The sequence below is a fragment of the Culex pipiens genome, chromosome 3 (genome assembly GCF_016801865.2).
Source record: "Culex pipiens pallens isolate TS chromosome 3, TS_CPP_V2, whole genome shotgun sequence".
Classification (NCBI taxonomy): Eukaryota; Metazoa; Arthropoda; class Insecta; order Diptera; family Culicidae; genus Culex; species Culex pipiens.
Window position 1 is genome coordinate 67,710,421 of NC_068939.1, and position 12,777 is coordinate 67,723,197.

Sequence of the window (12,777 nt, forward strand, 5' to 3'; positions counted from 1 at the left end):
ATATAGATGGTAGATAAAATGGAAAGAAGAGAAACCCCGTTCTGCGATGCTCAGGTACATCCACAGCAGTTGACTCAACATACTGCGAATCAAAACAATACCGTCTACAATCACAAATTACTTCCCTGTCCCACATTGGCGCACCCCTTTCTTTTAGCCGTCTCGATTCTGACCCACGGCGGTCAAAGGTTTACGAGCCGTTTCCACAGGCCACCAGCTATAGGTTTCATTTACTGGGAATGATTTTTAAGTGTATACACAAATTACTAGAGATATATTACTGCATAATGACAACTATTTTCTTGAGTGCAACACTTCTCTCTACTTTCAATACTCTTTGGTGTTTATGCTACAGCGATAACCATCATGACGAAGAACTTCAGATACTTGAATAGCACGTCCCGAGATGGGAAAAAGTGGTTTACTTAGTATTTCATTTCGCTTCGCGAAATTTTGTATTGCTTTTTCTAAAAAATGAACAACCCTACCATTTGGAAACATTTCAACCTAAACTAACGCCGTAACCATTCATAACACCCGGCGACGGCAGGGAACATTCGCTGCGGACATTGCCCATGATGCCCATATACCGGCAACGACGACGACGACGATTGCAGAGGTAGAGATCCATTCATGCCTCCTCTGCCGAGTTCACAACAAAAACAGAAAAACTTTCTACGTATGCATTCAGTCTCGCTTTGTCATCTTCTTCTATCACACTCACTTCGTTTCGGTAGTCCCTCTGCGGCCCCAAAACCGGCTTAAACGTTAATCAATACTCTTAATTGACTGTCGCGACTGATTCTCTCGTCGCAATCTAATGCATTCCAGTAGTTTCTAGTTCGGTTCGTTTAGTTCTGAATTGGTTCGCGATGGGCTCGGTGTCCTCGTACTTTTCGCTGCTGACCGTGCTCAGCGTATTTGCGGCCCTGTTTGCCATCATTTACCAGGGCTACCTGGCCTCGCTGGACCTGCGAAGCCTCACCGACATCCTGAAGAATTTGAACCACCTTGAGTTTGCTGTGCAGGTGTCGAAACCGCGCGTCGCCATCGGTTACGGCTCGTGCAGCGATCTGTACGTGAAGGCCGTCGACTTCCTGAACTTTACGGAGGCGTTGCAGCGCTCGCTGGACCAGACGACGCCCTTCAACGTGGACGACATCACCACCGAGGACGAGTTCCTGCAGAGCTTTGCGTACTACTTTCAGCGAGGAGCCGCCGCAGAGTATAATTTCTTCAATCAAAGCCCAAGAGGATTTTTTATCCAAATCTCGTATTTCAGGAGGTTCACCGGCAACAAGGAGCTATTCCAGAAGCTGGTTCGGCTGGCGAAAAAGCACCCGGTGGCCGAACCGCGATGGGCACTGGGAGGCAACGCACCGGTCATTGGGTCCCGTCTGGCTTCGGAAGGCGCGGAAGTGGTGCTCGCAGCGAAGATGTCGTCCAAGTGAGTATGGAATATAATAAGGAAAATGAAAAAGGGAACAATTATTTCATGATTTTAGTATAGTCCCGACTTGATTGTCCGAAGTTTGGATTAAGGGCGATCCACAAAAGACGTAGCACTTTAGTGGTTAGGGGAGATTGCATTGAAAAAATGTGGAAATGTTATAAAATCACTCGAAAATGAACTTCTTAAATAGGCCTCGTGGACCCACTTTCACGCATACATATCTACTCATAAACAAATTCTGAGCAAATGTCTGTGCGTTAAATTGGAGTGCCTTTCTTACTAAAGAAAGGTAAAGGTTTTACTTTATGGCTGGACGTCATTTTCATTTTGATCGGAAGAATCGCCAAAAAATCACACTGCATCGATTTTCGACGCTCTATCGATTCATCTTGACAGAACTCGTATATCTCGAACCCTCGAATTTTGAGAAAATAAATTCCGTGGAGATCGAGTGATGTTCGTGTGTGGTAAAATTTTGCCAAATTTTGTGTCGCGTCGTTCTCAGCTCCCCTGAATCCGATTTTGATTCTTCTGAATGCAGATGAAAGCTAGTGTGCTGAACCTGGGCGAGTTGCCGCTCAAATTTCGAAATATCCATCTGTTTTCGGATGTGAAAAGATTTTCCAACGAATTACACAGTTTCCAAATGAAAATTTGGTCATTTTTCCATTTTCATATCTTTTATTTGTCTCAAAAGTTTTGAGCTCTACAACCTCCCAAATTTTCATCAAGATTCATAATATGGTTCTGGAGTTAGAGCCGTTTGATTAACCTACCATAAGAAAAAAAAAACCCTAAAAAAAGGTAAAAGCCCTCCTGGTGACCTTCGCCAACATTTTTCGTTTCTAATTTTATCCGAAATTTCTTCCTACATTCATAGTACAGACCATGAGTGAGCATTTGAAACAAATTTGACATCGATCGGCAATCCCGAAAGTTATAGGTTATACTTTATGGCTGGACGTCATTTTCATGTTCGTAAATATAACGATTCAGCATGAATTTTAATCGGAAAAGTCGCTATAAATCACACTGCATCGATTTTCGACGCTTCGTCGCCAAGTCGACAAGTTGTCAAGTTGAGCTTCGAATACTGGCGCATATATTTTGAGCCTCGAGATATACTCGTTTGTAGTTGCTTGTCTACCGATGTTTCCTACAAAATGCAAGATATCGTAGCTTTTCGGTTTCTTTTGCCCTGTCCGTTTTCGCATAACTGTCCAATGTTTATGCAAAAACTTTTGTGACTTAGGACATTCATCCGGCTATAAACAATTTGTTTCCCGTGTGCTCCTTAAATCGCCTTTAAGTAGGCTTCATTTTGTCGTGATTTCGTAAGTTTATTTAACAGAGTTCATTGGATTCCAATGGGAGCTTTCTAAGCTTTTAAGCTTTATATCGTTTTCAAAGTTTTCAATGCTCGCGACGCCAATGGCTATCTACCTGAAAATAGCTTTCTCTGACTCTCTCACTTTCGTAGATGCTGAATTGCACAAACGTTTGTTTGATTAAGAATTAATACGATTAAAAATATTCTTTTGGTGAAAATTTCTTTTTCAATTTCTTTTGGAAAACACTCCATAATGATACCTTGCTTTCATCATAAGATTTTTTGTATCATGTCACTTTCTTTTGTGCTGACGTTATAAATAAACAAAGTGGATGTTATGAATTGAAAGAAGTTATATTCCTTAGTAAGAAAGGTTCTATCTTAACCCTGGTGGGATTAAATCGGGTTTTTTATTTGGATGAAACTTTGTCCTTGTATTCCATGGTGTCAAAAGAAGTCATTTTGCATCGATTTTTTTCATGCCAGTCTCCATACAATTTTGGGAGCTATAATCATATAAAATAGGTTTGTTAATGTATGGATTTCTGTATCTTGAGAATGAATTTGTTGATCGATTTAAAGTCTTCGGCAAAGTTGGAGGTTATGTTTAGAACTCGGAAAAAATGGGTACACGGAAAAAATCCGATTTTTCTTATTAACTTTTTAGCACTAACACTTATATTTTAAAATTCACTTTTTTTCCTTCGGATTTTTTTAAGATGTTTTAAGGGACTAAAGAAGGCAAATTTTGAGTCATAAAACACAAGTTTACATAATCTGGTTCCGAAGATATGATTTTACATAAAAATATTTTTTTAAATGTTCAAAAAACGGCAAATTGAAAAAAAAAATCATTTAAATTAAAATCATTACAATAAAATAAAGCATTCACAAGTTATAGCCACCTTTGGATATATATTTTAAGGTTTTTTTTTAATACTTCTTCAAAGAAAAGCACCTCCGAAGTAAATATTTTTGTAACGACTTTGAAAATTGGACAATTAGTTTCGTTTCTGAGAAACAGCCTAACAAAGAATTCAAAACGATGAAAATGAACTCATCGTTCTCAGTGTACCCTACTCTGCCTGTAATTGGGTCCTAAAATGAAGTTTGAATTTGTGATATAATTGTTTATAACGATAAAGTTTATTTTTCTAAGTACAATGACATTTTGTACGACCGCAAAGGATTTGAATTGATTGTTTAAATCAATTAAAAAAAATAACTTCGCAGTCCTTCTTGACAAAAAAGGTCATACTTGACCGTCGAAAAAGAGATGTATCGTCAAAAAAAAAATATTATTGCAATGAGGCTGATGCAAATATTTTTCAAAGTTTTTGTTCCCCGGCACTGGCTTGGGTCGAGGGGGGAGGGAAGGCAAAAATTTAAAAAAAAAATATGAAAATTGAAATAATAATCCATAGTCTCAAAATTTTCATGAAAAAAGGTGTTATAAATTGCACTTTACACTAGTTCAGATGTTTTGCAATAATGAGTTTTCAAAAATGTAAGATTTGACGAAAACATTTTTTTTTTTTTTGCAAAACAAAACTTTTTGTGGTACTGTACATCAAAAACTTTAAAAAATTCAAAAGATTTTTGAATAAACCCAAACGTGCTAAAAATGATTCTAAACGTCAGAGAAAGCCTTTTTCATTGATTTCAGATAATTGCACTTTAATTTTCATTGACATTTTGATGTTTTTTTTAATATTTTGATTTTTTAAACCAACTTTGACCTCACTGAGGTAAGGCTATAATCCTGCTCTAAAATTTTCACATAAAGCTCGTTGACCCACCTTCACGTATACCTATCGAATCGAAAACTGAACAAATGTCTGTTTGTCTGTGTTTCTGTGTATTACCAAAATTGTCACACAGTTTTCTCAGCACTGGCTCAACCGCTTTAGACCAAACCGGTCGCATTTGACTTGGTTTAGGGATCCGTCGATCGAGTTTCAATAAAATTTATGCTTCGATAAGTAGTTCAGAAGTTATGTATGAAAATGTGTTTTCGCATATATCCGGATGTTAGATAAATGTTGTGAAATCATACCAAATTTCACCATGTTATATAGGTTGGATAGGTAATTAAAAAACCTTTCCAATGAGTCCAAAACATTGAAGATCTGGCAATCCTATCTCAAGTTATGACAACTTAGGTGATATTTATTTACTTTTTTTGTAGCCGAATCTCACTTATTTGTATGTAAACTATGTCCAGATCCGTCATCCGACCAATCGTTGGTTAGGTAATCGAAAGACCTTTAACGAGTCAACAATCTATGAGAATCTTTTAGTAAGGATTGATCAAGGCACCAACCACATAGGTGGATTAAGTTAGTTTTTGTTTAAAAAAGGCATGGATAAAGTTTCATAAAAATCAACAATTCAAAGAAAAAGTTTGTGAAATGTCAATTGGAAAAGAAATATCAATTCACGCAAAATTTAAATAACATTAAATTAACAAACAATCGCTTCTTCCAGGTTAAAGACCCACCTGCGACCGGACGTCCGCCTAACCGGTAGCCTCATCGATGAAGATGACATCCATCTGATTCTGGAGTACAAAACTGGCGACCGGTGGGGAACACTCGAATCACCGCGAGCCAATCGTTACATTCTGCACAGCGACTACCACAATCCGTTCATTACTTCGCTGGAAGAGTTCGAACAGGCCCTGCCCAACTTTAACCCTCACTTGTTTGTCGTAAGTGGCCTCCAGATGATGGACAACTACGAGTACGAAGCTGGCATTCGCGAGGGTCGCATCATGAAGGTTCGCAACCAAATACAAGCCCAGTCGAGGGAAACTCTGGTCCACTTTGAGATGGCCAGCTTCGTTGAGCTGGAGTTGCTTCAGCAGTTGCTCAAGAACGTTATTCCGTTCAGCGATTCTTTAGGAATGAACGAGCAGGAGTTGGACAATCTCGGACAGGTGCTGCAAACTGGCAAGATCAGCTTGGTGGCCGATTGCAATCCCCGGGTGGCGGCATCGCTCGACCAAGCAAGAAACGTGTTTCGGATACTGAACGACGATTTCTTCCGGCACCGGTTGGAGGATCCTCACCGCCGGATGATCTCCCGGATCCATCTGCACACCCTCGCCTACCAGGCTATTCTGGTGGCCAAGGGCAGCAGCTGGAAGCACACGAAAAATGCCGCCGCAAAGGCGTCCCTAACGGCCCATCGGCACGTGTGTGCGACCACGATCGTAAATCCGGACGCTTCGTACCGGCTGCTGGATGACAGCTTTGCCACCTCCACGCAGGAAGGTGCACGGAGGATTCCGTTCGCCGTGAAGGATCCGGTGTCCTGCTGGGACGAAACCGTCACAATCAACGAGCAGCACAAGGTGGAGGTCGAAATCTGCGTGGCACCGGTGCTGATCTGCAAGGTGGCCAAGCAAACGGCCGGAGCGGGCGATAACATCTCCGGAGCCGGACTGATACTACAAATCTAGTGTGTAGTTGTAGTGATGATCATTCCACGTTTTCAAGTGATATTGTTACGCAAAATGTTTCCAAATTTTAATCCTCAAAGCTTTCAAAGATCTGTTCCCGTTCTGGACTCTTTACGACATTCCTAATGGTTTAATTTCAACCTTTGCAACTTTTGACAATACAGTTGAAATGATATTACGCAAAAAAGATGTTTTACTCAATTCTCCGCTTAAATTTCAATATACAGGAAAGACGAATATCACAAACCAGCAAGTTTATTTATTTTATGATTGGTAACTTTATCGAAGAACGAAAAGAAAAGGGGGAGAGGGGGTAATATGCCCCCCGGAGCAAAATGCATCCCCTGCTTTTCTCGGTATTTGGAAGCATTGTCCGGGAAAAAAAATATAGAAATTGGAAGCCTAATATTGCTAAACCATGCGGGAAAAAATTGAGTTTCGTAGTATAAAGTGAGCTTAAGTTATTTGTAAAACATTAAAATGTTGTGTTTTCATCTAATTTTCATTGAACCTTCATTATGATTTTTGGACAATATAAAAAGCATTTATTGATATTGTAAGTGTCGAGGTATATAGTTTTTGCCAGAATCATCTTTATACTGTAGATAGATGAGTCCAAAAACATCAAAAAATGCATTTTTAATTAAATTTTCTACAAAATGCGTAGTCGGGGCAAAATGCACCGCTGTGATGCAGTGGTGTCATCTAGTGGTGACTAGTGGAAACTGCTTTTACCCGGTGCTTTTTGCCCCAATATTGTGGTGCACATTGCCCCGCATGATTGTTTAAAATTAATCTAAAATGTTTTAAAAAATTTGCTTTTTAAAATAATTTTGAGGGGTTTCAAGACTTTTTTCATATGGATGACGAAGAATAGTAGTTGTTTTGAAACATCTAACAAAATTCTTCCACAGAAATGCTGTTATGGTTTTCCCTTAGGAGGGGGTGCATACTACCCCCTCCTCTCCTCTTAAAATATTGTATGACCGTTGCAAACTTGCCTTATAAAGCCAAATCACAAAGCAAAGAATCTTGGAATTGAAATGACAGATTTTTTTTGCAAATAAAGAAACTCTGAAAATTATCATTACATTTTCTGAAAGAAAAATAAATAAATCGGAAACTAATCAAATTTGAAACAAAAGTATTTAGAAATCCACAAAAAAAACTTAAAAATTTAAAAACCAAAAACTAAAAAAAATAAGGCTGTTGCAAATATTTTCACGTCCCCTCCCCAAAGTAGGCTTGAATAATCAAGGAGCAAACAAAAAAAATCTAAAAAAAAACCGTTGAAAACCAGTTAAAATGCATTTTCATGCGTTTATAATCATATTTACCATGTTTTAACTCCTTTGAAAACATTTTAAATGTTCATAAAATACCAATGTTCAATCCAACGAATAAAAATCCCGAAAAAAATACTACGATATTTTTAAAACTAAAAATTGGAATGCATTTCAAAACACTTTATTTATCAAAATTTTGAATTTTAATTGTTTGCGTTTTGTGTTTTTAATACCCCTGACTCAAGACGGACTCCCAAACAGCAAACATTTTAAATTTAGTTTTTGGACCTTTAAAAAAAATCTAGAATTGAAAAATTCTAAGGATAACCAAATTCAAACTTCAGGTCGTCTATTTATTTAATAATGCTTTAAAGATAGAATTGAAAAATAAATATTATTTTAAAAAAAAAACTTGAAGAACTTAAAATTCAAAAATCGTTCAGTATTTTCTATCTAATACAAAAAATGAATATGACTCCAAAAATTAGAGGTGGGCAAAAAAAGAGCGAGCCGCTCAAAGAGCCGGTTCACTAAAAAGAGCGAACGAACCGTGGCTCACAAAAAAAGAACCGCGGTTCTTTTTTAAACTCCGGTCTTTTGAAAGAACCGTTTCAAGATGGCATTATTTTTGACATAAATTTAATTTATTGAATTTAAAAAAAAATAGTATTAAATTTGTTTTTGAGAATTTGAAATGCAATTTTAAATATTTCGATGCTTTTAAAAATTAATCCCAAAAGTTAATGATTTGTAAAAATATAACCAAAAATCTACTGAATAGTTTAGAGATTTTATCGATTAAATCAGAATGTAGAAAAAAATCACAGAATATTTTCTGCAAATAAAATATTAGCATTTTTTACTTCATGTAGAAATAAATACAATTTTAAAATTAATAGCAATTTGTCCAGCATCCTAGATTTAAGTTTGGATGACATTCTATTACTCGAATGTTTAGGTGCGAGTAGAAATCTTGACATAGAGACCACCAAGACCTATGGTTTTCAAGGGCATCTTCTCGTTTTCAGTTTATTTTTTTCATCAAATAATTTATAAAAGTCCAATAAGAAAAAAACTTATAAAATCACACGATTCTTAAAAAAACCTTTTCATCAAAATTTTGAAAAAGAACGAAAGAGCCGTTCAAAAGAGCGGCTCTTTTCAATGAGCGAACGAAAATGAGCGGCTCCTAAAAAAGAGCGATTTTGCCCACCTCTACCAAAAATGTCTACCTTTTTGTATTTTCAGTTGTTTCAAGTTCATTCAAGAATTAAAAAAATAAGAAATTAAAAAATAAATTTAAGAAATTAAAGATTGAATTATTTTTGAATTTAAGGTTAAGGCTTTCTTGTCAGATATTTAGGGAGCGGCCGTGACTTACTGGTCACGGTGTTCACTTTGTAAGCGAATGGTCCTGGGTTCGATTCCCATCTGCTCCCAACAAGAAAGTATAGGAAATATAAATCTTAAAACTCTGAACATGAACGAAAAATCAAAGTCGCTCGAGTCGGGGTTCGATCCCCCGTCCTTTGGATTGGTAAGCAAAAATGCTAACCACTATGCCTTCGCGACTTGGTGAGCTATGACTGGAATTAGGAATACTGTTACTATCAACTATATACGCGCTGGGTCCTTGTCCATTTGACAAGGGTTCGGAAGTTCTAAATAACGTTTGAATCCGATTGGTCCAAACGTTCTTCAGGGCGGGGCTTGTTGATAAAGCTGAAGTACCTCGCGCTCGGCTAGCCAGCGTAGAAATGGGTCACCGAAGCTCGGCAGAGCTAACACCTTCCAAATGCCTATGCGAGTTATTTGCATGTATAGAATGTAGATTTAAAAATACATGGAAACAACTCAATTTGTAAGAAGTGACCGCGTGGTCCCGTTTGGTTGGTTGCACACAAAAAAAAGGCTTTCTAGTCAGATATTTACCACCAAATTCAAAGCAGGTTTACATGGCAGCTGGGGGTTTGTTTGCATCATATTTGCTATCTCTTTCTAGCAAAAGTTTTTTGTCAGGCGACTTCTAGCTGTCTTTTTTTTGACTGACCGCCCGATATGTCAGCCAACATATTTTGCAGTGTGGCAGCTCGAGCACGATCGTTGCAATGCATTGTTTGTATGAGGACACTGTGGCGAGAAGTTCGTCATTTTTGGGTAGTTTTTATTTTCATTGGGACTAGAAAAGCTAGAAAACCTTATTCAAAATTTTAAAGTAACAATTCTTTTTGTTTTTCGGATATTTTAAATTTATTTTAATTTTCAGCTTGATTCTTTAATTGTTAATGGTATTTTTTTTTAATTTGTATTTTATCTATTTTTTATTTTAACATTCGAAAACAGTGCGCAATTTTTCTTGACGTTTCTTCCGATCCCCGTACTAACAATAATGGCTTAAAATAAAATTCTAAAATCTTCTATGCACGGGAAAAATACAAAATCTTGAAAAAAATATGTTACAAAATATCGGTGATAACTTTTCAAAAGGGCGAAACCTTGGATGTAGACAAACAGTCCATCACACTTTATCTAGTGACATTTCAAAATATTTATTTGAAAATTGATAATATTTTGTATTTAATTAGGATTATAAATGTAAGTAATTTTCTCACATATTTTAAGTAATAAGCTTATAATGTTTACTTAAGATAATTTAGCGCAAAAAACAACAGTTTAAATAGATATGTACTTACAAGTAACGATGGCCTTCAAAGCTTCTGCTGCTGGAACAGTTTCCTCAGCTGCTCCACGTTGTCCTGCAACGCGGAAAGGTCCATCCCATGAGCGAGCGCGCTCAACGGTTCCAGGGTGCTGTGCAAACTGCCGACGAGCCACGTGATTCTGCTCGCCACATCGGGACTCTGTCAAAAAATATCCAAAGCAAAAGTGAAGTGGTTGGTGATCAAAGCAGTGTTGATCCCTTACCTCACAATCCTTTAAGGAATCGCCGACGATGGTTAGGCTATCGCTGAACAGTTTGATGCAACCGATGGCTTCCGCCGGAGTTGTGACTGGTTCCTGCTTAACGATGACCGGCTCTGCCAGCGATCGAACGTTCGTTATGCTGAGTTGGTTCGGTTCTTCGTGTCTGGTGGTGATCGATTCTTTCTTTTCCCCGAGAACGAACTTTCTTACGGCCGCATATGTCGTAGCTTGTTCCCAACCGTAACGCAGCAGGCCGTTGACCTGGAAGGCACGGTTGTTCCAGGCGACCTTTTCCTTCATCGGTAGCCCATCCCAAAGCCGGGCGGCCAGTTTGGAACCGGATCCGAGTCGGTCACTCATCTCGGACGAGACGCTCCGACGAAAGTTCAACAGCCAAAGCGTGTAAGCCGAGTAGACCAAGACCACGGGTTGGGGTGTGGTCGCCGGATCCTCCGGTTCATTCTTGACCGGCAGCATCTCAACCATCAAATCCAGCGTTTCACTCTTCTTCTCCTGGGGATCGGTCTGAGTGGCCTTGGCCTTCTTCGGCCGTTCCTTCTTTTCCCGCTCTGAACTCTCTTTCTTCCGGCTTGGCTCGTTCGTCAAGCTGGCTCGGTGTTTCCAGTAGGTTTTCTGAAGCCGCGGAAGTCGGGACCACTTTTTCAGCAGCTGCTTGTACGTGGACCCGACCTGGGGCGGCTTCGGATCGGCTGCCATCTGTCGTTGGACCTCCTCGGCCCACAGGGTGAAGGGTGAACAGCGCGGTGGGCGCTTTTTGGGTTTGACCTTTTTACCTTCTTCACAACACTTGGGTAACTTTTCAGCACGACGAGGGATCTGCTCGGGGAGCGCTTCTGGAATTTGCTGCTGATTTTCTTCAACGACCTGGTCACTTTTGACCTGGTTTTCCGGATGGTTCGCGTTGGGAATAACGTGAACCTGAGGTAACAAATCATAATTAAATACGTTTTAGTTTTTTCGGACACATTTCAGAGGAAAACATTTTTCATCAAAATTTATAATTTACCTTCAAATGCTCCTCAAGTGACAGAGAGTTATCTTGCTCCACGGGGATCGGTTCTGTGGTACATGTGGCTTATGCATGCAAAATTTTGTAATTTTTGGTAAATATTATAGAGGCAACGTAAAAATGGCCTAACTTACCTGCAACTTCCGGCAACGATTTGTTCGGAGATTCACAATCAGTAGTTGGAACCGGTTCGGCAAGGACGATTCCCTTCGTCCGAGCGGCCCTGCGAGCCTTTGCGGCCAGTTTGGCTTTGGTTAAACGTCCCATTTATTGTTGTCTTTTAAGTTTCAAAACTTTTTCTTATTTTACAAATTTTTGTTCTAAGAGTCGAAAAAATCGCTCTGCGTTGAAGTGTCAACTAAACAAAAAATTAAAAGCAACAATAAACCTAAACAAAACACGTAAACAAAGAGCGTAAGTGACGGTAACTTACGTAACGCTTCATAGACTGAAAATCTCGACCAACTCGAGAAAGTTCCAATAAACGTTTCCAAAATTCTGTAAAACCTTTAGGGCCGGTATGCTCTTCGAAAGAAAAGGATTTTACGAACGGCAGAACAAAAGAGTGGAAACGTTTTCTTGAGGCTTTTCTTTACACTCTCTGGCTTGCTTTCGCTACCGCTGCTGCCCATTTGAAATTTTTCTTGACCGTTTTCTTCCGAAGTGCATAAGGCTTTCTAGTCAGAAATTTACCAACACATTCAAAGAATGTTTACATGACAGCTGGACGTTTGTTTGCATCAGATTTCCTATCTCTTTCTAGCAAAAGTTTTTTGTCAGGTGACTTCTAGCTGGATTTTATGACTGGCCGCCCGATTTGTCAGCCAACATACTTAGCAGGGCTGTGACAGCTGGCGCTCGATCGTTGTTTGCATCAGGACACTGTGACGCAAATTTCGTCATTTTTATTTTTATTTTTTTCACTGGGCCTAGAAAGCCTAATAAAGTTATTTACGTGCGCATGTATTGCGTGTACGTACACGAAAAAAAGTGAGGTTAAATTTTGTCCGGCCAGCAAAATCAAATGGTGCGCTAGTGTGCGTACGCGAAACGTCATAAAGCTCTATGCCCAGGGTCGCCAGGTTGCCAGATAAATCTGGAAATGCCAGATTTTTCAAGTGTCAGCCAGAATAAAGATTTATCCTTCTCAGTGCCAGATTTTGACAGATTCTGCCAGATTTTTCATTTCATGCCAATTTTGAACAACTTTTTGATTAAAATTAACGAATTTCATTGAAAATAAAAAAAAATCAAATGAGTTTTTCTTACAGGGGATGTTGATAAAATATT

The 12,777-nt window shown here is 38.8% G+C and overlaps 2 protein-coding genes across 2 annotated transcripts; one reads left to right on the forward strand and one right to left on the reverse strand.

Moving 5' to 3' along the window:
• The first annotated feature begins 673 nt into the window (after positions 1 to 673).
• Positions 674 to 6,450, forward strand: LOC120420919 (ADP-dependent glucokinase). The gene is made up of 3 exons (XM_039584046.2): positions 674 to 1,225; positions 1,283 to 1,447; positions 5,271 to 6,450. The coding sequence occupies exons 1-3, from the start codon at positions 873 to 875 to the stop codon at positions 6,244 to 6,246; spliced, it is 1,494 nt and encodes a 497-aa protein (XP_039439980.1). The 5' UTR covers positions 674 to 872; the 3' UTR covers positions 6,247 to 6,450.
• A 3,634-nt stretch (positions 6,451 to 10,084) lies between these two features.
• Positions 10,085 to 11,859, reverse strand: LOC120420914 (HMG box-containing protein 4-like). The gene is made up of 4 exons (XM_039584039.2): positions 11,622 to 11,859; positions 11,485 to 11,552; positions 10,458 to 11,396; positions 10,085 to 10,393 (listed from the first exon to the last, which is right to left on the reverse strand). The coding sequence occupies exons 1-4, from the start codon at positions 11,752 to 11,754 to the stop codon at positions 10,241 to 10,243; spliced, it is 1,293 nt and encodes a 430-aa protein (XP_039439973.1). The 5' UTR covers positions 11,755 to 11,859; the 3' UTR covers positions 10,085 to 10,240.
• Positions 11,860 to 12,777: the final 918 nt, after the last annotated feature.